This window comes from Entelurus aequoreus, linkage group LG26 (genome assembly GCF_033978785.1).
Source record: "Entelurus aequoreus isolate RoL-2023_Sb linkage group LG26, RoL_Eaeq_v1.1, whole genome shotgun sequence".
Classification (NCBI taxonomy): Eukaryota; Metazoa; Chordata; class Actinopteri; order Syngnathiformes; family Syngnathidae; genus Entelurus; species Entelurus aequoreus.
In genome coordinates this window covers 8856841-8882772 of record NC_084756.1, presented here as the reverse complement: position 1 = coordinate 8882772, position 25932 = coordinate 8856841, and the positions used below count along the sequence as shown (strand labels likewise).

The 25932-nt window shown below is 39.6% G+C and overlaps 1 protein-coding gene across 9 annotated transcripts in view; it reads right to left on the bottom strand.

Moving 5' to 3' along the window:
• Nucleotides 1-25932, bottom strand: part of arhgap9 (Rho GTPase activating protein 9) — a 144837-nt gene that overhangs the window by 61551 nt on the left and 57354 nt on the right. For 7 of the 9 annotated variants that reach the window (XM_062038039.1, XM_062038040.1, XM_062038033.1 and 4 more), the window contains 4 exons: nt 25023-25218; nt 24573-24958; nt 13947-14201; nt 6925-7014 (listed from right to left, as the gene is read on the bottom strand). In XM_062038039.1, coding sequence (XP_061894023.1) covers nt 6925-7014; nt 13947-14201; nt 24573-24958; nt 25023-25218 — 927 coding nt within the window. The remainder of the gene's footprint in view (nt 1-6924; nt 7015-13946; nt 14202-24572; nt 24959-25022; nt 25219-25932) is intronic. The other 2 variants (XM_062038037.1, XM_062038038.1) reach the window with 1 other exon arrangement.

The following is a 25932-nucleotide window of genomic DNA, read 5'->3' as shown; positions in this document are numbered from 1 at the left end:
GCAAGGTCCATACAGACACGGATGAGAGTCTGGTGTGGATGAACTTGACTGGCCTGCACAGAGTCCTGACCTAAACATTTGGGATGAATTAAAACGGAGACTGAGAGTCAGGCCTTCTCCACCAACATCAGTGTGTGACCTCACCAATGCGCTTTTGGATGAATGGTCGAAAATTCCTATAAACACACTCCGCAACCTTGTGGACAGCCTTCCCAGAAGAGTTGAAGCTGTAATAGCTGCAAAAGGTGGACCGACATCATATTGAACCCTATGGGTTAGGAATGGGATGGCACTTCAAGTTCATATGTGAGTCAAGGCAGTTGGCCAAATACTTTCGGCAATATAGTGTATGTCAAAAGTGTCTGGACTACTTTTTGACTCATCGCCCACTTAAAGTGTGAGTAAAGAATGCCTAAAAAATGGTGTTTCCTCGATGTGAAGACGTTATAGGTTCAAAAGAGAAAGAGATGATACAGTATTATCAGCTCACAGATGCTACCTGGTGGTTGTTTAAGCACACTGCAGATAGTCCTGGATAAAATAACCTAATTTCACTCCTTAATGCTTCAGTCACACGCACTATTCCCACAGGAAATGAGGCAAAAACTCATCCAGACCCACTCAACCTGCTCTAAAATCATAATTGCACAAAACCCAAAAGCAGTGAAGTTGGCACGTTGTGTAAATGGTAAAAAAAAAAACAGAACACAATGATTTGCAAATCCTTTTCAACCTATATTCAATTGAATAGACTGCAAAGACAGGATACTTAATGTTCTAACTGGTAAACCTTGTTATTTTTGCAGTTATTAGCTCATTTGGAATTTGATGCCTGCGACGTGTTTCAAAAAAGCTGGCACAAGTGGCAAAAAAGACTGAAAAAATATTTAGAACATCCCACAGTTGAACAGGCTAATTGGGAACAGGTGGGTGCCATGATTGGGTATAAAAGTAGATTCCATGAAATGCTCAGTCATTCACAAACAAGGATGGGGCGAGGGTCACCACTTTGTCAACAAATGCGTGAGCGAATTGTCGAACAGTTTAAGAACAACAATTATCAACCAGCTCTTGCAAGAAATTCAGGGATTTCAAAATGTACAGTCTGTAATATCATCAAAAAGTTCAGAGAATCTGGAGAAATCACTGCCCGTAAGCAATGATATTACAACCTTCGATCCCTCAGGCAGTACTGCATTAAAAAGCGACATCAGTGTGTAAAGGATATCACCACATGGGCTCAGGAACACTTCAGAAACCCACTGTCAGTAACTACAGTTGGTCGCTACATCTGTAAGCGCAGGTTAAAACTCTACTATGCAAAGCGAAAGCCATTTATCAACAACACCCAGAAACGCTTCATCTAAGATGGACTGATACAAAGTGGAAAAGTGTTCTGTGGTCTGATGAGTCCACATTTCAAATTGTTTTTGGAAACTGTGGACGTCTTGTCCTCTGGACCAAAGAGGAAAAGAAGAATTTGGATTGTTCTAGGCACAAAGTTCAAAAGCCAGCATGTGTGATGGTATGGGGGTGTATTAGTGCCCAAGACATGGGTAACTTACACATCTGTGAAGGCACCATTAATGCTGAAAGGTACATACAGGTTTTGGAGCAACATATGTTGTCATCCAAGCAACGTTACCATGGGCGCCCCTGCTTATTTCAGCAAGACAATGCCAAGCCATGTGTTACATCAACGTGGCTTCATAGTAAATGAGTGCGGGTACTAGACTGGCCTGCCTGTAGTCCAGACCTGTCTCCCATTGAAAATGTGTGGCGCATTATGAAGGCTAAAATAGCAGAAGGGAGACTGTTGAACAACTTAAGCTGTACATCAAGCAAGTATGGAAAATAATTCCACTTCAAAAATGTGTCTCCTCAGTTCCCAAACCTTTACTGAGTGTAGTTAAAAGGAAAGGCCATGTAACACAGTGGTAAAAATGCCCATGTGACAACTTTTTTGAAATGTGTTGCTGCCATTAAATTCTAAGTTCATGATTATTTGCCAAAAAAAAAAAAAGTTTCTCAGTTCGAACATTAAATATCTTGTCTTTGCAGTCTATTCAATTGAATATAAGTTGAAAAGGATTTGCAAATCATTGTTTTTATTTACCATTTACACAACGTGCCATCTTCACTGGTCTAAAGAACGGTAATCATTGGGAACCGGAAATCGAAACAAAGAGCCGGAATCAGCATCGTCCAAATTCTAACGCTGGCATCTCAGTGTGCGTATTAAATCAAGTATACAACCATAACAACGTTAACTATGAATTCTAATTATTATGATCTAGTCCTGTCCTAGTGTGGTGAACCTGCTCAGTTTCCCCGTGTAGTGCAGAATGTAAAGTGACACATGTAGGTCAAGGGAACGCACCTCACACTACCTTGACAGGGGAGTCGTGCCTTTGATCGTGTATATTTGGTTTCATATACATCTATGTTTGATGAGCGTTATTAGCTGTGAAATACTAACGCAAGACTGATGCAAGCTCCAGATGCTAAATGCTCGTTTAGAACAATCTCTGTGACGCTTTTGGCACATCGATGTCAACGCCGATGCTCCCTTTCAGCCTATAGGACACAAAAAAGGGTCCAAATTCCCTTTGAAAGCCGAGCAAGCAAAAAAAAGGGGACATGAATGAATGAAGTTTGAAGCCGGTGGCAAGGTCATGAAGAGTTTTGAATAAAGTTCACTCTCTCCATCTGAAGATCAAGAGATACACTACATTGCCAAAAGTATTTGGCCACCCATCCAAATGATCAGAATGAGGTGTCCTAATTACTTGGCCCGGTGTATCAAATCAAGCACTTAGGCATGGAGACTGTTTCTACAAACATTTGTGAAAAAATGGGCCGCTCTCAGTGATTTCCAGCGTGGAACTGTCATAGGATGCCACTAGGGATGTCCGATAATGGCTTTTTGCCGATATCCGATATTCCGATATTGTCCAACTCTTTAATTACCGATACCGATATCAACCGATACCGATATCAACCGATATATGCAGTCGTGGAATTAACACATTATTATGCCTAATTTGGACAACCAGGTATGGTGAAGATAAGGTACTTTTTAAAAAAATTTGTAAAATAAGATAAATGAATTAAAAACATTTTCTTGAATAAAAAAGAAAGTACAACAATATAAAAACAGTTACATAGAAACTAGTAATGAATGAAAATGAGTAAAATTAACTGTTAAAGGTTAGTACTATTAGTGGACCAGCAGCACGCACAATCATGCGTGCTTACGGACTGTATCCCTTGCAGACTGTATTGATCTATATTGATATATAATGTAGGAACCAGACTATTAATAACAGAAAGAAACAACCCTTTTGTGTGAATGAGTGTAAATGGGGGAGGGAGGTTTTTTGGGTTGGTGCACTAATTGTAAGTGTATCTTGTGTTTTTTATGTTGATTTAATAAAAAAACAAAGAACAAAAAACAAAACAACAAAAAAAACGATACCGATAATAAAAAAAACGATACCGATAATTTCCGATATTACATTTTAACGCATATATCGGCCGATAATATCGGCAGGCCGATATTATCGGACATCTCTAGATGCCACCTGTGCAACAAATCCAGTCGTGAAATTTCCTCGCTCCTAAATATTCCAAAGTCAACTTTATTATAGGAAAAGGGAAGAGTTTGGGAACAACAGCAACTCAGCCACCAAGTGGTAGGCCACGTAAACTGACAGAGAGGGGTCAGCGGATGCTGAAGCGCATAGTGCAAAGACTTTCTGCACAGTCAGTTGCTACAGAGCTCCAAACTTCATGTGACCTTCCAGTTAGCCCACGTACAGTACGCAGAGAGCTTCATGGAATGGGTTTCCATGGCCGAGCAGCTGCATCTAAGCCATACATCACCAAGTCCAATGCAAAGCGTGGGATGCAGTGGTGTAAAGCACTTCGCCACTGGACTCTAGAGCAGTGGAGACGCCTTCTCTGGAGTGATGAATCACACTTTTCCATCTGGCAATCTGATGGACCAGTCTGGGTTTGGAGGTTGCCAGGAGAACGCTACATTTCGGACTGCATTGTGCCGAGTGTGAAATTTGGTGGAGGAGGAATTATGGTGTGGGGTTGTTTTTCAGGAGTTGGGCTTGGCCCCTTAGTTCCAGTGAAATGAACTAAGAATGCTCCAGGATACCAAAACATTTTGGACAATTCCATGCTCCCAACCTTGTGGGAACAGTTTGGAGCGGGCCCCTTCCTCTTCCAACATGACAGTGCACCAGTGCACAAAACAAGGTCCATAAAGACATGGATGACAGAGTCTGGTGTGGATGAACTTGACTGGCCTGCACAGAGTCCTGACCTGAACCCGACAGAACACCTTTGGGATGAATTAGAACGGAGACTGAGAGCCAGGCCTTCTCCACCAACATCAGTGTGTGACCTCACCGATGCGCTTTTGGAGGAATGGTGGAAAATTCCTATAAACACACTCTGCAACCTTGTGGACAGCCTTCCCAGAAGAGTTAAAGCTGTAATAGCTGCAAAAGGTGGACCGACATCATATTGAACCCTATGGGTTAGGAATGGGATGGCACTTCAAGTTCATATGTGAGTCAAGGCAGGTGGCCAAATACTTTTGGCAATATAGTGTATCACCTGGTTATTCTCTCCAGGGGATCAATCCGCCAAAAACATGCAAGTGTGTCCCAGAGGCCGTTAATAAATAAACAAATACGTCTGCAATGATGGGGCCCCTACAGGAATGTAATCCCTCTTTTTAATTTAGCCTGCTTCATCTTTAATCTGGTGCACAGTGTTACTCCGGAGCTTCCGTGCCCTCTGGATGACAGCCTAACAATGGCTTCACAAGTTGAAACAGAATATTACTTCTACAGTATTTTTCGGACTATAAGGCACCCTTAAAACCCTTTCATTTCCTCAAAACTCGACAGTGCGCCTTATAACCTAATGTACGGGAAGATTCTGGTTGTGCTTACCGACCTTGAAGCAATTTTTTTGTAATGATAAGTGTGACCAGTAGATGGCAGTCACGCATAAGAGATAAGTGTGTAGCCTGCAATATGACTCAAGTAAACAACACCAAAATGTTATATGTTCCTTTAAAAATATAGAACATTACAAACGGCGCTCAAAAATCTATCAAAATGTTTTAGTAGGACTTTGGTAAGCTATGAAGCCTCACCACTTGATGGATTGTACTGTGCTTCAATATAGGAGTATGGTGTGTGTATAAGGTAAGACATATTATCTGGTGTTTGGTTTCACAATAGTATGCAAAAGCAACTTTTCTTACCGTCTGGTACTGCTGATCTGTATTTGGGATCTGCATGAGTCCTGAAAAATTGCGCGCGTCCGCCTTTGTAGTCGATAAGCTTCTTCTTTTTCTATATCTTCTTGTTATGGGACATTCATCCTCTGTTGTTGCCATTTCTAATATAAAGTGGTGTAAAGTTCTTACTTATATCTGTCAGTAAACTCGCCATGAAAGCACTACAGTCGCGATCAAAAGTTTACATACACTTGTAAAGAACATAATGTCATGGCTGTGTTGAGTTTCCAATCATTTCTACAACTCTTATTTTTTTGTGATAGAGTGATTGGAGCACATACTTTTTGGTCACAAAAAACATTCATGAAGTTTGTTTCTTTTATGAATTTATTATGGGTCTACTGAAAATGTGAGCTAATCTGCTGGGTCAAAAGTATACATACAGCAATGTTAATATTTGCTTACATGTCCCTTGGCAAGTTTCACTGCAATAAGGTGCTTTTGGTAGCCATCCACAAGCTTCTGCTTGAATTTTTGACCACTCCTCTTGACAAAATTGGTGCAGTTCAGCTAAATTTGTTGGTTTTCTGACATGGACTTGTTTCTTCAGCATTGTCCACATGTCAGAACTTTGAGAAGGCCATTCTAAAACCTTAATTCTAGCCTGATTTAGCCATTCCTTTGCCACTTTTGACGTGTGTTTGGGGTCATTGTCCTGTTGGAACACCCAAATGCGCCCAAGACCCAACCTCCGAGCTGATGATTTTAGGAGAATTTGGAGGTAATCCTCATTTTTCATTGTCCCATTTACTCTCTGTAAAGCACCAGTTCCATTGGCAGCAAAACAGGCCCAGAGCATAATACTACCACCACCATGCTTGACAGTAGGTGTGGTGTTCCTGGGATTAAAGGGCGCACCTTTTCTCCTCCAAACATTGCTGGGTATTGTGGCCAAACAGCTCAGCTAGCCATGTCTTAAAGCATCTCTTCCTGAGGGTGTTTCAATGTCAATCAATCAATGTTTATTTATATAGCCCTAAATCACAAGTGTCTCAAAGGGCTGCATAAGCCACAACGACATCCTCGGTTCATATCCCACATAAGGGCAAGGAAAAACTCAACCCAGTGGGATGTCAATGAGAATGTCAATTAGAAACCTTGGAGAGGATTGCAATCCAAGACTTGGATTGTTCAGATCTAGTCTTTAAGTGAGGGATGAGGCAAAAACTAACCCAGACCCACTCTAGCATATATTAATTGGTTTCAGCTTGAGAGAAACAAAAAGGTCAATTTATCAAAACAGCCTCCACATCCTTCGATTTTTGTGTATCCATCACTCGTTCACTCGGACTACGTTTACACTGCAGGCCAAAGTGGACAAATAAGATTTTTTTTTAAATCAGATTTTTTTTTAAATCTGACTTTTTCAACAGTTTCCCCAGCAAGTAAAATGTGATCTTTATCAGACTGCAGTATAAATGCACACAGGACCCAATGTGGCCCCAATGTGGCTCCAAGTCACTTGCATGCGTAGTTGGATAAAGTGAAAACAAAGACAGTTGACTGAATTCCGTAAATTAAGAAGTAAGTCGCTAAACAGAGCCTTAGTTCTCTGGGCTTTTGTTTTTTTTTGCATGGTAGAAATGTGGCCAGCTTACCCTGTGTGTTGTCCCATTGCCAGTGGCAGGAAGTGGCAGGGACAGAAGGCTGGTTTCTCTGGGTAACGTTTTAGTTTGCGCCTGACTGACCTAAAAGAGACACCGTAAATGAGCGGCAGTCAACACAGATGATGGAAATTTTAACATATATGCTTATGTGCTGTAATTTAGGATATTTGCAAGAACAACAATAATAGCAAAAACGAGAACAACAATAATAAGCTACAGCCAGCGAGCCGGATCTGGTTTGGGGAGCCCTGGTCTGTAATATTGTTGGTCTCATTCTTGCAAATATATTAAATTACAGCACATAAGCATATATATATATATATATATATATATATATATATATATATATATATATATATATATATATATATATATATATATATATATATATATATACAGTATATATATATATATATATATATATATATATATATATATATATATATATATATATATATATATATATATATATATATATATATATATATATGTATATATATATATATATATATATATATATATATATATATATATATATATATATATATTATATGTATATATACATAAATATATATATATATATATATACATAAATATATATATATATATATATATATATATATATATATATATATATATATATATATATATATATATATATATATATATATATATGTGTGTGTGTGTGTGTACATACATGTACACAGGGTAGATAAAATATACATATGTATATACATATATACATACATACATATATGTATATACATACATACATATATGTATATACATATATACATATGTATATACAGTACATACATACAGTATATACATATATGTGTGTATCAGTGGCGTGCCGTCACTAGAGGCAGGGGAGGCGGGGCCTCACCTGCCATCATGAAAAGAAAAAAAGAGTAAAAAGAAAAAAAAAAAAATTAAATTGTTATATGTATCCAGTGATTATACTAAAGTTATTTTCCATTTAACTTCAGCAGTTTTAGATTATTTTTATTTTTATTTTCACATTTGCCGTTCAAATACTGAGAAGAGACGGTGCGGTGATCAGCAGCCAGTTGAGGCACGTCACTCAGTTGTGCCTCAACATGGATTGTGCACAATGATTCAGCTAACTGCTGGCCTGCTGTGCAGTGAGACCGTATTGCTATATGAATTATATTATACATTTCCATAGTTTAGTTAGCTGAGGTATATAATGTACAGTGTATTTTGTCAACAACTGTATGTGTGTAACGTATTTCTTGTGCTGAGCGATCATAAAACTGGAGGCTCGTCTCATAAACCCGCCTCCTGGTGCCAAGCATCTCCACCGCAGAATGCACCGCCCGACGGGAGCGCTACACCAACCAAAGCCCACACCCAAACCCTCCACGTGCAAGACCGAATTCACCCAAAAAAAGTCACTTAACAAGAAGCCAAAAAGTGCAAAAACAACAATGCTGGCGCGGCGAGCCGGAGGAGCCGTGAACAGGGACACAACATTAGGTACACCTGCAGACTACAGCGCGGATTTCATATTTCATTCATTCACAACTCTTCCAAAACGAACACCACTGCTCCCGCACTTATAAGTAAAGGTAAGACCATTATAACGTTTTATTTATTAAATGTGCTTTTTTGTGTGCTACAGTTTGTAAGTGTAAAGTTAAAGTTAAGTTAAAGTACCAATGATAGTCACACACACACTAGATGTGGTGAAAATTGTCCTCTGCATTTAAACCAATCACCCTTGTTCACCCCCTGGGAGGTGAGGGGAGCAGTGGGCAGCAGCGGTGCCGTGCCTGGGAATAATTTTTGGTGATTTAACCCCCAATTCCAACCCTTGATGCTGAGTGCCAAGCAGGGAAGAATGCTGGTATGAGCTTTTAAACATAACCCGTTAACTGCTGCCAATCAAATGGTGAATAAGATACTCTCTAGGGTTCATATGTTTGTAAATCTGACTGTGATGATGCAGTGCCTCACCTGACATGAACCTCACCGCACGCCACTGGTGTGTATATATATATATACATATATGTATGTACAGTATATATACATACATGTCTGTGTATATATATATACACCGGTACACATATACTGTATGTATGTGTATATATAAATAATTGTATGTGTATATATATATATATATATATATATATATATATATATATATATATATATATATATATATATATATATATATATATATATATATATATATATATATATATGTATGTGTATATATATGTATGTGTATATATATATATATATATATATATATATATATATATATATATATATATATATATATATATATATATATATATATATATATACACATATGTATGTATATATATACATATATGTATGTAAATAAAAAAAACATATATACACACATATACATATATATGTATATACATAAATATAAACATATATATACATATATATGTATATATATATACATACATATATACATATATACATAAATATATATATACATAATTATATATACATATATAAATATATATATATATATGTATATATATATATATATATATATATATATGTATATATTATACATATATAAATATATATATATATGTATATATATATATATATATATATATGTATATATATATACACATATATACATATATATATACACATATATATATATATATATATATATATATATATATATATATATATATATATATATATATATATATATATATATATATATGTGTGGGGAAAAAAATCACAAGACTATTTCATCTCTACAGGCCTGTTTCATGAGGGGTTTCCTCAATCCTCATGAAACAGGCCTGTAGAGATGAAATAGTCTTGTGATTTTTTTCCCCACACATACATATTACGCTCTACCACGGTATCGAGTACTATTTTTTTTTGGATAATCCAATTAAGACATATATATATATATATATATATATATATATATATATATATATATATATATATATATATATATATATATATATATATATATACAGTATATATATATATATATATATATACAGTATATATATATATATATATATATATATATATATATATATATATATATATATATATATATATATATGTGTATATATATATATATATATATATATATATATATATATATATATATATATATATACATATATATATATATATATCTGTATATATATATATATATATCTATATACATACATATACATATATATACATATGTATAATATATATGTATTTTCTGCAAAAGGGTGGCGACTTGTCCATTAAATGGCAGAGATGTCATCCTCCCTATTACAAGCTGGTGGAACAACACAAAGCATGCAGAACCTGACATTTCAAGGTCTGCATGTTGCATTTTGTTGAAACTTGAAACATTTATATTTCTAAATGAAGTGTCACATCCCTTTTCTATGTACAGTACAGTAATTAACCTGCTAAGCCTCATATTCCAAATGACTTTATTCATATTGAGCCATATGTGAGGCTCTCATGTCACCACATGCACCAGCTGTGACAACATGTCTTGTCATTTCTGAAGGTACAATCGTGCTGCTCTTTGTTTTAAAGGGGAACTGCACTTTACTTTGTATTTTTTGCTTACCTTTTAGTAAAGCCGTGTTTACAGAGCTTACTAGCTTATGATGCTATATAGAAATCCAGAGCTGCTGCATTGCTTCTGAGGTGGTAAAAGTTAACACTAAATTAGAAATCATGTCTCTCATCTGGATATGAGAATGATGTTGCCATCAACCGAGAAGTTGGTCTACTTTGAAATTTAATTTAGACACAAAGACATTGTGTGAAAGACACGGAAATACGCTTGTTTCCGCCCTGAGTGAGGTTTATGCTGTGTTTCCATCTAATTGGAAACACAAGTCTTGTGCTGGACAATATGAACATATCATCAGTCAGCATCCGAGTGAGAGCACACATTGTAAAGTGATTGTTTTATTTTGTTTGTAGTTTGTATTACTGCTTCATGATGCTTATGTTTCATTAAAACTGGATCTGTTTATCACTCCGTGTCAAAAACTTGTATGTCATCCTCCATATATTCAGGCTCAAAAATATAAGTTTCTGGATCATCATTTGTCCCAAAGTAGTCTTTGTTGTCTCTCATTAAGTCTATTTTTTTAGAGCATTTTATAAGCGTAATAGGTCGAATCCCATTACCTGTATTGTTAGCCCCCTATTGCTAGCGTCCATTTACGGTTTAGAATGCATTATTGTGTAATTATTAATTAAATAATTAATAATTCCAGAAGGTCTTATCTTTGTCCATGTGATGTCACATGAAACAAAAATTGAGCTGTTTGGCCACAATACCCAGCAAAATATGTTTGGAGGAGAAAAGGTGAGGCATTTAATCCTAGGAACATCACACCTACCGTCAAGCATGGTGGTGGTAGTATTATGCTCTGGGCCTGTTTTGTTGCCAATGGAACTGGTGCTTTAAATAGGACAATGGAAAAGGAGGATTACCTCCAAATTCTTCAGGACAACCTAAAATCATCAGCCCGGAGGTTGGGTCTTGGGCGCAGTTGGGTGTTGCAACAGGACAATGACCCCAAACACACATCAAAAGTGGTAAAGGAATGGCTAAATCAGGCTAGAATTAAGGTTTTAAAATGGCCTTCCTAGTACACAGCGTTCCTCTGTCCCCTGATTGTGAGCTGTGTGTCTCGTCTCCCTGTGCCCCTTTTGGATCTCGACCTCCCGCCTGGACACGGACCTTTGACGCCTCGCTCCTGCCCTTGACCTCACGCCTGTCTCTGGACCTTTGAGCCTGCCTTGCCCCTCTTGGACTTCCGCACCTCGCTCAACACTCATCAGTTAATTTCTACACATAGTCGCACACCACACATATTTTGTATTAGCTACACACTTCATTTTCTATTGTAATATATAATAAATATAGAGCTAAAACGACGTCCCTGCTGTCTGTGCCGTCTTCTTCCCCCTCTGTACACGTAACAGGATAGGGGCGGATATTATAAATGTTATTTCTTTCAGCTCCTTTTCATTAATTATTTATTTTTAATGTTATGTTGATTGTTTTTGTTTGACCTTAAATGAATGAAATAAAACAAACAAACACATATTTGGCATGATTAGATATTATTACAGTTTACAAGATATGTATTTTTTTTTTTCGGTCAAAATTTGTAAAAAAAAATGAAGCCTTTTAATCGAGACACATTTTTTCCAGGCTTTTGTGGGCCACATGAAATGATGTGATGGGCCAGTTTTTGGCCCCTGGGCCTGGAGTTTGACCCCTTTGGGTTAGAATATTCCAAATGGCATGTTTACATGAAGTTTTTTTATTCCGGTTAGGTTAGGTTTTTAATCCGATCACATGTGTCCATGTGCACATAGCTACTGTCGCTACTTGCTACACCATAGCTCAGTGTTTTTCAACCACTAGTGTGCCGTGAGATACAGTCTGGTGTGCCGTGGTAGATTATGTAGTTTCACCTATTTGGGTTAAAAATATTTTTGGCAAACCAGTAATTATAATCCGCAAATAATGTGCCATTGTTGAGTGTCTGAGCTGTCTAGAGCTCGGCAGAGTAACCATGTTATACTCTTCCATATCAGCTGGTGGCAGCAGGTAGCTAATTGCTTTGTAGATTTCGGGAACACGTGTGTAAGACGACGATGGTTTGTCGTGATCACAATATGCAGGCGACAGCGGGAGGCAGGGTGCAGGTAAAAAGGTATCTAATGCTTAAACCAAAAGTAAACAAAAGGTGAATGCCCCTAAGAAAAGGCATTGAAGCTTAGGGAAGGCTATGCAGATCGGAACTAAAATTGAACTGGCTACAAAGTAAACAAAAACAGAATGCTGGACGACAGCAAAGACTTACAGCGTGTGGAGCAAAGACGGCGTCCACAATGTACATCCGTACATGACATGATAATCAACAATGTCCCCACAAAAAAAGATAGCAACAATTTAGATGTTCTTGATTGCTAAAACAAAGCAGGTGCGGGGAATAGCGCTCAAAGGAAGACATGAAACTGCAACAGGAAAATACCAACACAACAGGAAAAGCCACCAAAATAGGAGCGCAAAACAAGAACTAGAACACTACACACGGGAAAACAGCAAAAAAGTCTAAATAAGTCACGGCGTGATGTGACAGGTGGTGACAGTACACCTACTTTGAGACAAGAGCTATAGTGATGCATGCTCGGTTATGGTTTAAAGTCATATCCAACAATTGCAACGACTTTTTATTGTTTACTGAGTTTAATTTTTTAATGACTTCTGCTGGTGGTGTGCCTCTGGATTTTTTCAAAGAAAAAAATGTGCCTTGGCACAAAAAAGGTTGACAAACACTGCCATAGATTGGTTAATATGCAGGTCACCCCATGTAAACATTTTTGAATGTTTTTTTTTTAGCCCTTTATATAATCCCAATTACCTGCATCATTAGCCGCCTTGTACCAACAGTTTGTTTTACAGTTAAAATTATGGGAAAAATGTTTTGGTAACACTTTAGTATGGGGAACACATATTCACCATTAATTAGTTGCTTATTAACAGGCAAATTAGTAACATATTGGCTCTTAATTAGCCATTATCAAGTACTAATTAATGCCTTATTCTGCATGGCTTTATTATACAACCAGTAAGCCATTAACTAAGAGTCTTCCCTCAATAACCTCAGAATTATTGCTTATTAGTAACCCTAACCCTAACAGTTATATGTTCCCCTAGTCACCAAATTAAGTCTTTGTTACTTTAATAAGCAACTAATTAATGGTGAATATGTTCCCCATACTAAAGAGTTACCTTTTTTTTTAAAGTGAAGTTCCCTTTTAAGTTCTTTGTCTTAAAATATCCCTTTTGTGCTGACTTAGTCAAACTATGTAAGCATATAAATGAGACAACTCTTCAATTGTTAAACCCTGACCCGTTTTTCACCTCCCCTTAGAGGGAATTCAGTCAATCCCGCTCTCAAACTACCGATTGATTGAAGAGTAGAACGAAGCACCTGCTTGTAGGCGGTGCCTCCGCGGGCTCTCCGAGGAGGTTTCCAGGATCTCTCCTTGGTGATGCTGTTGACATAGTAGCTTCTCAGAGAAGCCGGGTCCTCATACTGCTCCCACAGATCCACCACTTGGACGGGAGGCTGACCAGGCACCGGGCTTGGAGGCTCAGCCTGCGAGGTGCGCCTCTCTGCCTGCGGGTGATGGTAGAGAGGCGAGTCCTGCCAGGACAGCTGAGACAAGTAGGACTCTGTCGGCACCTGGAGGGAGTAATTGACAGAACGTGTTAAACTCTTGCAAAACACCAGACACAGAAATCCAACAACTGTATCAAAGCTTAAAGTATTTCCGATGCACTAAGTCTAACAGACTTAGACTTAGACTTCCTTTTATTGTCATTCAAATTTGAACTTTACAGTACAGATAAGAACAAAATTGTGTTGCATCAGCTCGTTGTAGTGCAGGATAAAAGAGCAATAAGGTGCAGATATAAATAAATAGATTACTGTACAGATAAATATATTGCACTTTTTCATATGCATCCACGATTATGGATGTATGTTATATTGTCTTTATATTCCAGCGAGTTAATCCGTTTTTTGGGGGCGCATTGAGGGAATTATTTTGATGCGTTCAAGAGTCTTATGGCCTGAGGGAAGAAGCTGTTACAGATCCTGGAGGTTCTGCTACGGAGGCTGCGGATGCTCTTTCTAGAGTCCAGCAGTAAAAACAGTCCTTTGGTGGGGGTGGGAGGAGTCTCTGCAGATTTTCTGAGCCCTGGTCAGGCAGCGGCTTTTTGCGATCTCCCGGTTAGGGTTAGGGTTAGGGTTAGAGGGTTAGGGCCAGGGTTAGGGTTATAATAAGGCCATGCCGAATAAGGCATTAATAAGTACTTAATAATGACGAGTTAAGAGCCAATATGTTACTAATTTGCATGTTGATAAGCAACTAATTAATGGTGAATATGTTCCCCATACTAAAGTGTTACCATGTTTTTTTACTGGTGCACAAAATGAACCGTGCATGAACATCACCTTGTTCAAACAACAAAACCAACACAGTGCATAAACTCACAACAAATTACACACCTGCAAATCAGTCTGACTTCTGCTGTTGCCGTATCCGTAATACGCCGAAAAGGAGAAGTTTTTATTTACACGATGAGTCGGGTGTGTCTTGACCTCCGCCAAAACCCTGAGCCCGACTCACCGAACCCCTAGGGTTCGATCGAATTAGGGTTCAAATTAGTAACATGTTGGCTCTTCATCCGGTGGCCATGGATGAAGTGCTGGCTGTCCAGAGTCGGGACCCGGGGTGGACCGCTAGCCTGTGCATCGGTTGGGGACATCTCTGCGCTGCTGACCCGTCTCCGCTCGGGACGGTTTCCTGCTGGCCCCACTATGGACTGGACTCTCACTATTATGTTAGATCCACTACGGACTGGACTTTCACAATATTATGCTAGACCCACTCGACGTCCATTGCATCCGGTCTCCCCTAGAAGGGGGGGAGTCACCCACATCTGTGGTCCTCTCCAAGGTTTCTCATAGTCATTCTCATTGACATCCCACTGGGTTGTGAGTTTTTCCTTGCCCTTATGTGGGCTCTGAACCGAGGATGTCCTTTGGTGGGTGTGGGAGGAGTCTCTGCAGATTTTCTGAGCCTTGGTCAGGCAGCGGCTTTTTGCGATCTCCCGGATAGGAGGAAGAGGAGTCCTGATGATCTTTTCCGCCGTCCTCACCACTCTCTGCAGAGACTTCCAGTCTGAGGCACTGCAGGCTCCAGTCCAAACAGAGATGCAGTTGGTCAGCAGGCTCTCTATAGTGCCTCTGTAGAATGTGCTGAGAATGGGGGGAGGGAGCTGTGCTCTTTTGTTCCGACGCAATAAGTGCATGAGCTGCTGAGCTCTTTTTTACAAGAGCTCCGGTGTGTAGGGACAAGGTCATATTGTCAGTTATTTGCACCCCCAGGAACTTGGTGCTGCTTACGATCTTCACTGCTGTGCCACTGACGTAGAGTGGAGTGTGGCTGGACTGGTGCCTCCTGAAGTCAACGATGATCTCCTTGGTCTTGTCGACGTTCAGGACCAGCTTGTTGGTTCTGCACCAGTCAACCAGATGTTTCACCTCCTCCCTGTAGTCCAGACCGTTGTTGTCACGGATGAGGCCCACTACTGTTGTGTCGTCCGCATACTTCACAATGTGGTTAATAGTGGACCTGGCGCAGGTGAAGACCAACAACCGTAATGTGGACATTAATGTATGAATTTTGCAAAATTGGATGTAAAGACGATGGCAACTGCTCAAGGAGCCCGAAGGTTGCCCGTCGTGATGGACAGTTTGGGCAGAGCTGAGGGCACTCAGACATTGGTGATCTCAAAATTTAATTGCAAATTGGACAACATCTGGGAGAAACGTTCCACTCCGCAAGGCCAGAATAGCCAACTAGAGCGAACAAACAATTGGAATGTTTTTGCTCGCCCCATCTAAAACATTCCTTATCTACAATTTGGCTCCCTCTGCCTTGGCTAGGTAAGTGCAATGAGAATAAAGCTAAGATATTCTGTTCTAAAATAATAAAGACAATACTTTCAAATCAATGTAGTTTTACTTGAGACGCTCAGAAACACTTCTATAAATCAATAGGACACTTTTAACTTGCAAATTTAATGTACAATGTTGTAATTCATTAAACATACAGGAATACATCTGTTTTTTATGTAATATTTAGCCACATACATTTTTATAACGACTACTTGTTATCACGGCGCCGCTAAAAGTAGTCCCTTAACGTTAGCCCTTATAATAACAATATTGCTAATACTTGGTTAATATTCAGGTCACCAGATGTAAATGGAGTATCGTTGGTGATTTTTGGATGTTTTTTTTAGAGGGCTTTATGGGTGCAATAGACTAAAGTACTCCCATGAGCTGCGTTGTTAGCCACCTCATACATGCCATATTTTACGACGTAGAATGTATAAAAAAACCAAAACATATGTGTTCTTTGTTTTACATAGGGATTTAGAAGCATTCAAAACCCGAAAATCGTTTCTGCAGTCCTAATTGTCCGTTGCAGTCTCTGTCTGTCCAGCCTGGTTGCAAATCTACTCCAGACACTTTGATGGAGGTGCACAGGACAGACTGGATGATGAATGTGTAGAACATGTGGGCAGGTCGAACTTCTTGAGCTGACGCAGGAAGTACATTCCTTGCCTGCCTTTTGTTTGATTGTGTCTACTTAACACACTATTTACGGTAAAACGAAATGATATACAGTCGTGGTCAAAAGTTTATATACACATGTAAAGAACATAATGTCATGGCTGTCTTGAGTTTCCAATCATTTCTAACTCTTATTTTGTTGTGATAGAGTAGAGGTAATCCTCCTTTTTCATTGTCCCATTTACTCTCTGTAAAGCACCAGTTCCATTGGCAGCAGAACAGGCCCAGAGCATAATACTACCACCACCATGCTTGACGGTAGGTTGGTGTTCCTGGGATTAAAGGCCTTACCTTTTCTCCTCCAAACATATTGCTGGGTATTGTGGCCAAAGAGCTACATTTTTGTTTCATCTGACCACATAACTTTCCCCCAGAAGGTCTTATCTTTGTCCATGTGATGTTAGATGAAACACAAATTGGAACTGGTGCTTTACAGAGAGTAAATGGGACAATGAAAAAGGAGGATTACCTCAAAATTCTTCAGGACAACCTAAAATCATTAGCCCGGAGGTTGGGTCTTGGGCGCAGTTGGGTGTTCCAACAGGACAAGTCTAAAGGCCTTATGAGCACAACTGTACATACAGCAATGTTAATATTTGCTTACATGTCCCCTGGCAAGTTTCACTGCAATAAGGCGCTTTTGGTAGCCATCCACAAGCTTCTGCTTGAATGTTTGACCACTCCTCTTGACAACATTGGTGCAGTTCAGCTAAATGTGTTGGTTTTCTGACATGGACTTGTTTCTTCAGCATTGTCCACACATTTAAGTCAGGAATTTGGGAAGGCCATTCGAAAACCTTAATTGTAGCCTGATTTAGCCATTCCTTTACCACTTTTGACGTGTGTTTGGGAGCCATCACTCCAAATTACTTTGTTCCAGAAGTTATGAGGCTTGTCTCTGTGCTGTTTGGTGTAATGTAAGCGGGATACTTTGTGACATTTGCGCAGTAATGGCTTTCTTCTGGCGACTCGACCATGCAGCCCATTTTTCTTCAAGTGCCTCCTTATTGTGCATCTTGAAACAGCCACACCACAATTTTTCAGAGAGTCCTGTATTTCAGCAGCATTTGTGGATTTTTCTTTGCATCTCGAACAATTTTCCTGGCAGTTGTGGCTGAAATCTTTGCTGGTCTACCTGAATCCCTCATTTTTCACTTCTTAATCAGCGTTTGAACACTGCTGATTGGCATTCTCAATTCCTTGGATACCTTTTTATATCCCTTTCCTGTTTTATGCAGTTCAATTACCTTTTCTCGCAGATCCTTTGACAATACTTTTGCCTTCCCCATGACTCAGAATCCAGAAACATCTGTGCAGCACTGGATGAAAGATGCAATGGTCTGTCAGAAGCCCAGAAACTCACTGACCTTTTATATACACACATTAATTACAAACAAACAGGTCACAGGTGAGGATTGGAACCTTGATTAGCCATTCAAAACTGTTTGTGTCAACTTTTGTGCATGTTATCAGATTAAAGTCACTGGGGTATGTAAACTTTTCATCAGGGTCATTTGAGTACTTTATTTTGTCATTTTGATTTAAAAAGAGTAAACACAGTTGTTTGCCAATAAATAGCTTCACCCAACCATTAAGCATGAGTGGAAGAAAGGTTTTTGTGTTATCATTCATATTCTCTGAAGAATGGCCAAGAAATCATAAATGATCCCAGGGTATGTAAATTTATGAGCACAACTGTATACTTATGACCCAGCAGATTTGCTCACATTTTTAGTAGACCCATAATAAATTCATTAAAGAACCAAACTTCATGAATGTTTTTTGTGACCAACAAGTATGTGCTCCAATCACTCTATCACAAACAAATAAGAGTTGTAGAATTGATTGGAAACTCAAGACAGCCATGACATTATGTTCTTTACAAGTTCTTTACATCTGCCGTCCCCTCCAAGGTTTGTCATTGTATCCCATTGGGTTGAGTTTGTTCTTACCCTGATGTGGGATCGTTGTGGCTCGTGCAGCCCTTTGAGACACTCGTGATTTAGGGCTATATAAATAAACTTTGACTGATTGATTGATTTGCATATATAATATTTGTTTACTTACAATGGTATATTATGTACCGTATTTTTCCGAGTATAAGTCGCACCAGCTGAAAATGCATAATAAAGAAGAAAAAAAACATATATAAGTCGCATTTTTTGGGGACATTTATTTGATAAAACCCAACACCAAGAATAGACATTTGAAAGGCAATTTAAAATAAATAAAGAATAGTGAACAACAGGCTGAATAAGTGTACGTTATATGAGGCATAAATAACCAACTGAGAATGTGCCTGGTATGTTAACGTAACATATTATGGTAAGAGTCATTCAAATAACTATAACATATAGAACATGCTATACGTTTACCAAACAATCTGTCACTCCTAATCGTTAAATCCCATGAAATATTATACGTCTAGTCTCTTACGTGAATGAGTTAAATAATATTATTTGATATTTTACGGTAATGTGTTAATAATTTCACCCATAAGTCGCTCCTGAGTATAAGTCACACCCCCGGCCAAACTATGAAAAAAACTGCGACTTATAGTCCGAAAAATACGGTAGTTATTCACTGTTCTGTTACAGAGAACAAAGAAATGGGAGTCAATTGCTGTGATATGACAAGGGGTAGGATTAAATAAATCCAGCTTCTCCCTACTCCTTTTCGGACGTGCTGTAATGAAACAACTGGAAATATGTGATGCATCACATTGTATCCTATGCATGTTCCAAATAAACTGAAACTGAATCTGAACTGAACTGAAAGACACACTTCTCCTAGTGCTTGCAACTTTTGGAGCCGTACAGAGCATTCAGTCAGAATCACCTTTACGCATTTTAAAACAATAACCAATAAAAAAACAAATATTTGCCAAGTGCGTGGTGTATTTCCACTTGTTAATTAAAACAAGTACACTTGTAAAATAAATTTGAAGAGATAAAGACCAAAGCCTGTCCTGCTTACTGGGATTAAGCACAGTTCATTGAGACGAGAGAGAGAGAGAGAGATTGGGAGATTGAGAGATGGAGATAGAGAGAAAGAATAATGCCTTGCGTGGTCTCTGATGTAACTCTGGGATGCCCTGACGTCATCACTGGCATGATTGATACTCTGGAAGGATTATTGTAGACGCACATGTTGCAGTGCATGCTGAAGAACGTATGTATTCAGTCTTTGTATATTTTAATAAGATTCATTCATTTCAATTAAATGAATCCATTAAAACAATAACATATGAGGTTGAAAAAAGCAAAGATTAAAATTGTATTGCTTTTACTGGTAAATATTGACAATGGCTGACTCAATGTTGCACTTGTATGACAATTGGGAATGTTAGGATGGGATTTGAAACTAAGGCTGTTTAAAGTAACACGCTAATATCGGTCACTTTAATTTAATTTTTAAAAATGCAATTATTACGTGAAGATTTTTTGCGTATTTGATGCAAGCATCGAGACAAACTGTCGGCCTCCTTCTGGTTTCATCTTCTTCACTTGGGAATTTAGTGACTGGCGCACAAATAGACAACTGGTGGATTAAAGTGTATTATAAACACACACATAATCTGAGGCCTAAGGTGTTTACATGCATTTTAAAATGTAAGTTTCAAATGAATTAATGCTGTATATATACACTATATTGCCAAAAGTATTTGGCCACCTGCCTTGACTCACATATGAACTTGAAGTGCCATGCCATTCCTAACCCATAGGGTTCAATATGATGTCGGTCCACCTTTTGCAGCTATTACAGCTTCAACTCTTCTGGGAAGGCTGTCCACAAGGTTGCAGAGTGTGTTTATAGGAATTTTCCACCATTCTTCCAAAAGCGCATTGGTGAGGTCACACACTGATGTTGGTCGAGAAGGCCTGGCTCTCAGTCTCTGTTCTAATTCATCCCAAAGGGGTTCTATTGGGTGCAGGCCAGTCAAGTTCATCCACACCAGACTCTGTCATCCATGTCTTTATGGACCTTGCTTTGTGCACTGGTGCACAGTCATGTTGGAAGAGGAAGGGGCCCGCTCCAAACTATTATGGTAAATGGTAAATGGGTTATACTTGTATAGCGCTTTTCTACCTTCAAGGTACTCAAAGCGCATTGACACTATTTCCACATTCAGCAAGGGTGAAGTGTCTTGCTCAAGGACACAGCGGACGTGACGAGGTTGGTAGAAGGTGGGGATTGAACCAGGAACACTCAGGTTGCTGGCATGGCCACTCTCCCAACTGCGCCACGCCGTCCCCACGACTGTTCCTACAAGGTTGGGAGCATGGCATTGTCCAAAATGTTTTGGTATCCTGGAGCATTCAAAGTTCCTTTCACTGGAACTAAAGGGCCAAGCCCAACTCCTGAAAAACAACCCCACACCATAATTCCTCCTCCACCAAATTTCATACTCGGCATGTAGCGTTCTCCTGGCAACCTCCAAACCCAGACTGGTCCATCAGATTGCCAGATGGAAAAGCGTGATTCATCACTCCAGAGAAGGCGTCTCCACTGCTCTAGAGTCCAGTGGCGATGTGCTTTACACCAGTGGTCCCCAACCTTTTTGTAACTGCGGACCGGTCAATGCTTGAAAATTTGTCCCACGGACCAGGGGGAGGAGGATGGTATTTATTTATTTATTTATTTTTTTGTCATAAAAAAATACAATCATGTGTGCTTACGGACTGTATCCCTGCAGACTGTATTGATATATATTGATATATAATGTAGGAACCAGAATATTAATAACAGAAAGAAACAACCCTTTTGTGTGAATGAGTGTAAATGGGGGAGGGGTTTATTTTGGGTTGGTGCACTAATTGTAAGTGTATCTTGTGTTTTTTATGTTGATTTAATAAAAAAAAAAATATATATATATATATATATTTTTTTTTTTTTCTTGTGCGGCCCGGTACCAATCAATACCGGGCCGTGGCCCGGTGGTTGGGGACCACTGCTTTACACCACTGCATCCCACGCTTTGCATTGGACTTGGTGATGTATGGCTTAGATGCAGCTGCTCGGCCACGGAAACCCATTCCATGAAGCTCTCTGCGTACTGTACGTGGGCTAATTGGAAGGTCACATGAAGTTTGGAGCTCTGTAGCAACTGACTGTGCAGAAAGTCTTTGCACTATGCACTTCAGCATCCACTGACCCCTCTCTGTCAGTTTACGTGGCCTACCACTTGGTGGCTGAGTTGCTGTTGTTCCCAAACTCTTCATTTTTCTTATAATAAAGCCGACAGTTGACTTTGGAATATTTAAGAGCGAGGACATTTTTTACGACTGGATTTGTTGCACAGGTGGCATCCTATGACAGTTCCACGCTGGAAATCACTGAGAGCGGCCCATTCTTTCACAAATGTTTGTAGAAACAGTCTCCATGCCTAAGTGCTTGATTTTATACACCTGTGGGCGGGCCAAGTGATTAGGACACCTGATTCTGATCATTTGGATGGGTGGCCAAATATGTTTGGCAAAATACTGTATATTAGGTATGTGGCCATCGATGGGCAGTAACAAGCTACATGTCGCTAAACTACGTAGCTTAACTACATTTTCCAGGAGCTTGGCGGTATCTTAGCTACTTTAGATAGTAGATTTTCCTGTAGTTTTGCTACTTTTAGACCCATGCAGCGAGTAGCTTAGCTCAAAAGTTAAAAGCTACCAAGAAAGAAAATAGACTGTGAATCTAGGTTAAAAAAAAAATGGAGAAAATCCAAGGACCTGGATGAAGGAGAACATCCAAACATACGGAGAACATTTGGTGTTCGTATGATGAGTCACAATTGGCCAAGGTTAGGGCAAAACATTACAGACTGTCCAATTAGAGACAGGTCATCGAAACCAGGAAGCAAAATCATAACATCTACGCACTCATGTCACATGACCACGAGGGAGTCAGAGACAGAGGGACGCTTCAAGCTGACAACTCAAAAAAAAAAAAAAATACTTGAAAATGGCAGAGGAATTCTCTCCTGCAGATGAGATTTTTCCTTTAGTGATAAAGATGACGTGCAGGAAACCCTCAATAATGCGTGTCCTTGGCCATATATGGACAAATGCATTTAGAGAAAACAATGCCTTAGTTTTTAGTTGTTTAATCTGTAAACCAAAATCATAACTGCTTTCTTCATTTAAGGAATCCAACACAAATTTAGGAACACACATTAAGGTGAGTTGAAAAGTTTTACTGCAATCAACAATAACCAACTGTTCCCAAACAACACATAAGTCATTGTTTTGTTGTCAAGATATACAAAACCCAAAACCAGTGAAGTTGTCACGTTGTTTAAATGGTAAATAAAAACAGAATAGAATGACTTGCAAATCCTTTTCAACTTATATTCAATTGAATAAACTGCAAAGACAAGATACTTAAAGTTCGAACTGGAAAACATGGTTATTTTTTGCAAATATTAGCTCATTTGGAATTTGATGCCTGCAACATGTTTCAAAAAAGCTGGCACAAGTGGCAAAAAAGACTGAGACAGTTGAGGAATGCTCATCAAACACTTATTTGGAACATCCCACAGGTGAACAGGCTGATTGGGAACAGGTGGGTGCCATGATTGGGTATAAAAGCAGCTTCCATGAAATGCTCAGTCATTCACAAAGAAGAATGGGGCGAGGGTCACCACTTTGTCAACAAATGCCTGATCAAATTGTTGAAGAACAACATTTCTCAACCAGCTATTGCAAGGAATTTAGGGATTTCACCATCTGAGGTCCGTTATATCATCAAAAGGTTCAGAGAATCTGGAGAAATCACTTCACATAAGCGATGATATTACGGACCTTGGATCCTTCAGGCGGTACTGCATCAAAAAGCGACATCAGTGTGTAAAGGATATCACCACATGGGCTCAAGAACACTTCAGGAAACCACTGTCAGTAACTACAGTTTGTCGCTACATCAGTAAGTGTGAGTTAAAACTCTACTATGTAAAGCCAAAGCCATTTATCAACAACACCCTTCGCTGGGCCCGAGCTCCTCTAAGACGGACTGATGCAAAGCGGAAAAGTGTTCCGTGGTCTGACGAGTCCACATTTCAAATTGTTTTCGGAAGCTGTGGACGTCGTGTCCTCCGGAACAAAGAGGAAAAGATCCGTATTGTTCTACGCGCAAAGTTGAAAAGCCAGCATCTGTGATGGTATGGGGGTGTATTAGTGCCCAAGACATGGGTAACTTACACATCTGTAAAGAAGGCACCATTAATGCTGAAAGGTACATACAGGTTTTGGAGCAACATATGTTGCCATGCAAGCAACGTTATCATGGACGCCCCTGCTTATTTCAGCAAGACAATGCCAAGCCATGTGTTACAACAGCGTGGCTTCATAGTAAAAGAGTGTATTTTGTACCAGCCAACTCCAAATGACACCAACCAGTAGTAAATCTTCCTACCTGCAGGCGGTTGTTCTTGCCAGAAGATCCCACCATGTCCCACTGGCTGCAAGACTTCTTGGGCACCCTGTAGTTGACGCCGCTGCTGAAGCTGGCCCCCACCTCGTCGTAAGGGTTCTCCATCACGTTGTCCGTCAGGTTGCTGGAGCTCTGACTGCGGGTGATCATGGGGACCACCCTGGCGTTTAAAGATGGCGCCGTCTGAACCGTGGAGAAGTCCCCAGGGACCACCAGGTGCCCGGCTGGGGAGTTGGGGGCAACGATGACTCCGGAGAGAGGCAAGGTGGGGAAACGGCCTCCTAAAGTCATGCTGCAGTTGGCGTCCAGACCTTTGAAGGCACTGTTGGAGCTCAGGTTCTCCATGGAGCAGTAGACGGGTTTGTTAGCTGGTGGATTGAAAAATGATTATTTCTAAAGGCAAACTAAGACTGATGTGTTTTGACACGTTACCTTGGTGCTGCTCATGATAGACACGCGCGGGGCTCGGAGTGAGCGCCATTCTTGGCAGTACGTGGACGTTGGAGTTGAGCGAGGCAGAAATGACGAGGCGCTGCGGTGACGCCACGGGTGCAATAGGAACCTCGGTCACGTATGTGGCGGGAACATATAGAGGCTTTGTTTTACTGGCTGCCCCTATCCTTCGCACCTTTAAGAACACAAATACAAACCAGCACTTTATGCCACGTCCAACATTAGAGCACTAATTGCTAATGTCACCTAATTGGCTAACACTATATTCTTTGTTAAACAGAATAGAAAAAGATGAGATGGGGTGTATGTGTGCATAACCGTGTCATATGTGGGTGTTTTGTCCTTAAGCCTGGAAGTCGCTTAGTTCGGCATTATGGAACAGAGGCAACATCCCAGGTGTCTTTGAAAAAGACGACAGGATTTTAAGAGCATCTTTCGCTGCAATGGTCTCACTGGGGTTTTTACTGCACGACTCTGCCAAGGCCAATGCAGAGGTAGCCGGATTGTAGATAAAGACGGTTTTGGTTTGAGTGAGCAAACACAATTCCAATGGCTTGTCTGATGCTCTCAAAGCGACCATATTTCGCATTGCAGAGCACAAAGCTTCTCCGAAATGTTATCCAAATTGTGATTCAGTTCAGAAATCTAAATTTCGTGTTTTAGATTTCAGAGAACTAAAGTTAATAAAGTACCAATGATTGTCACACACACACTAGGTGTGGTGAAATTAACCTCTGCATTTGACCCATCCCCAAGTTCACCCCCTGGGAGGTGAGGGGAGCAGTGAGCAGCAGCGGTGGCCGTGCCCGGGAATCATTTTGGTGATTCAACCCCCAATTCCAAACCTTGATGCTGAGTGCCAAGCAGGGAGGTAATGGGTCCCATTTTG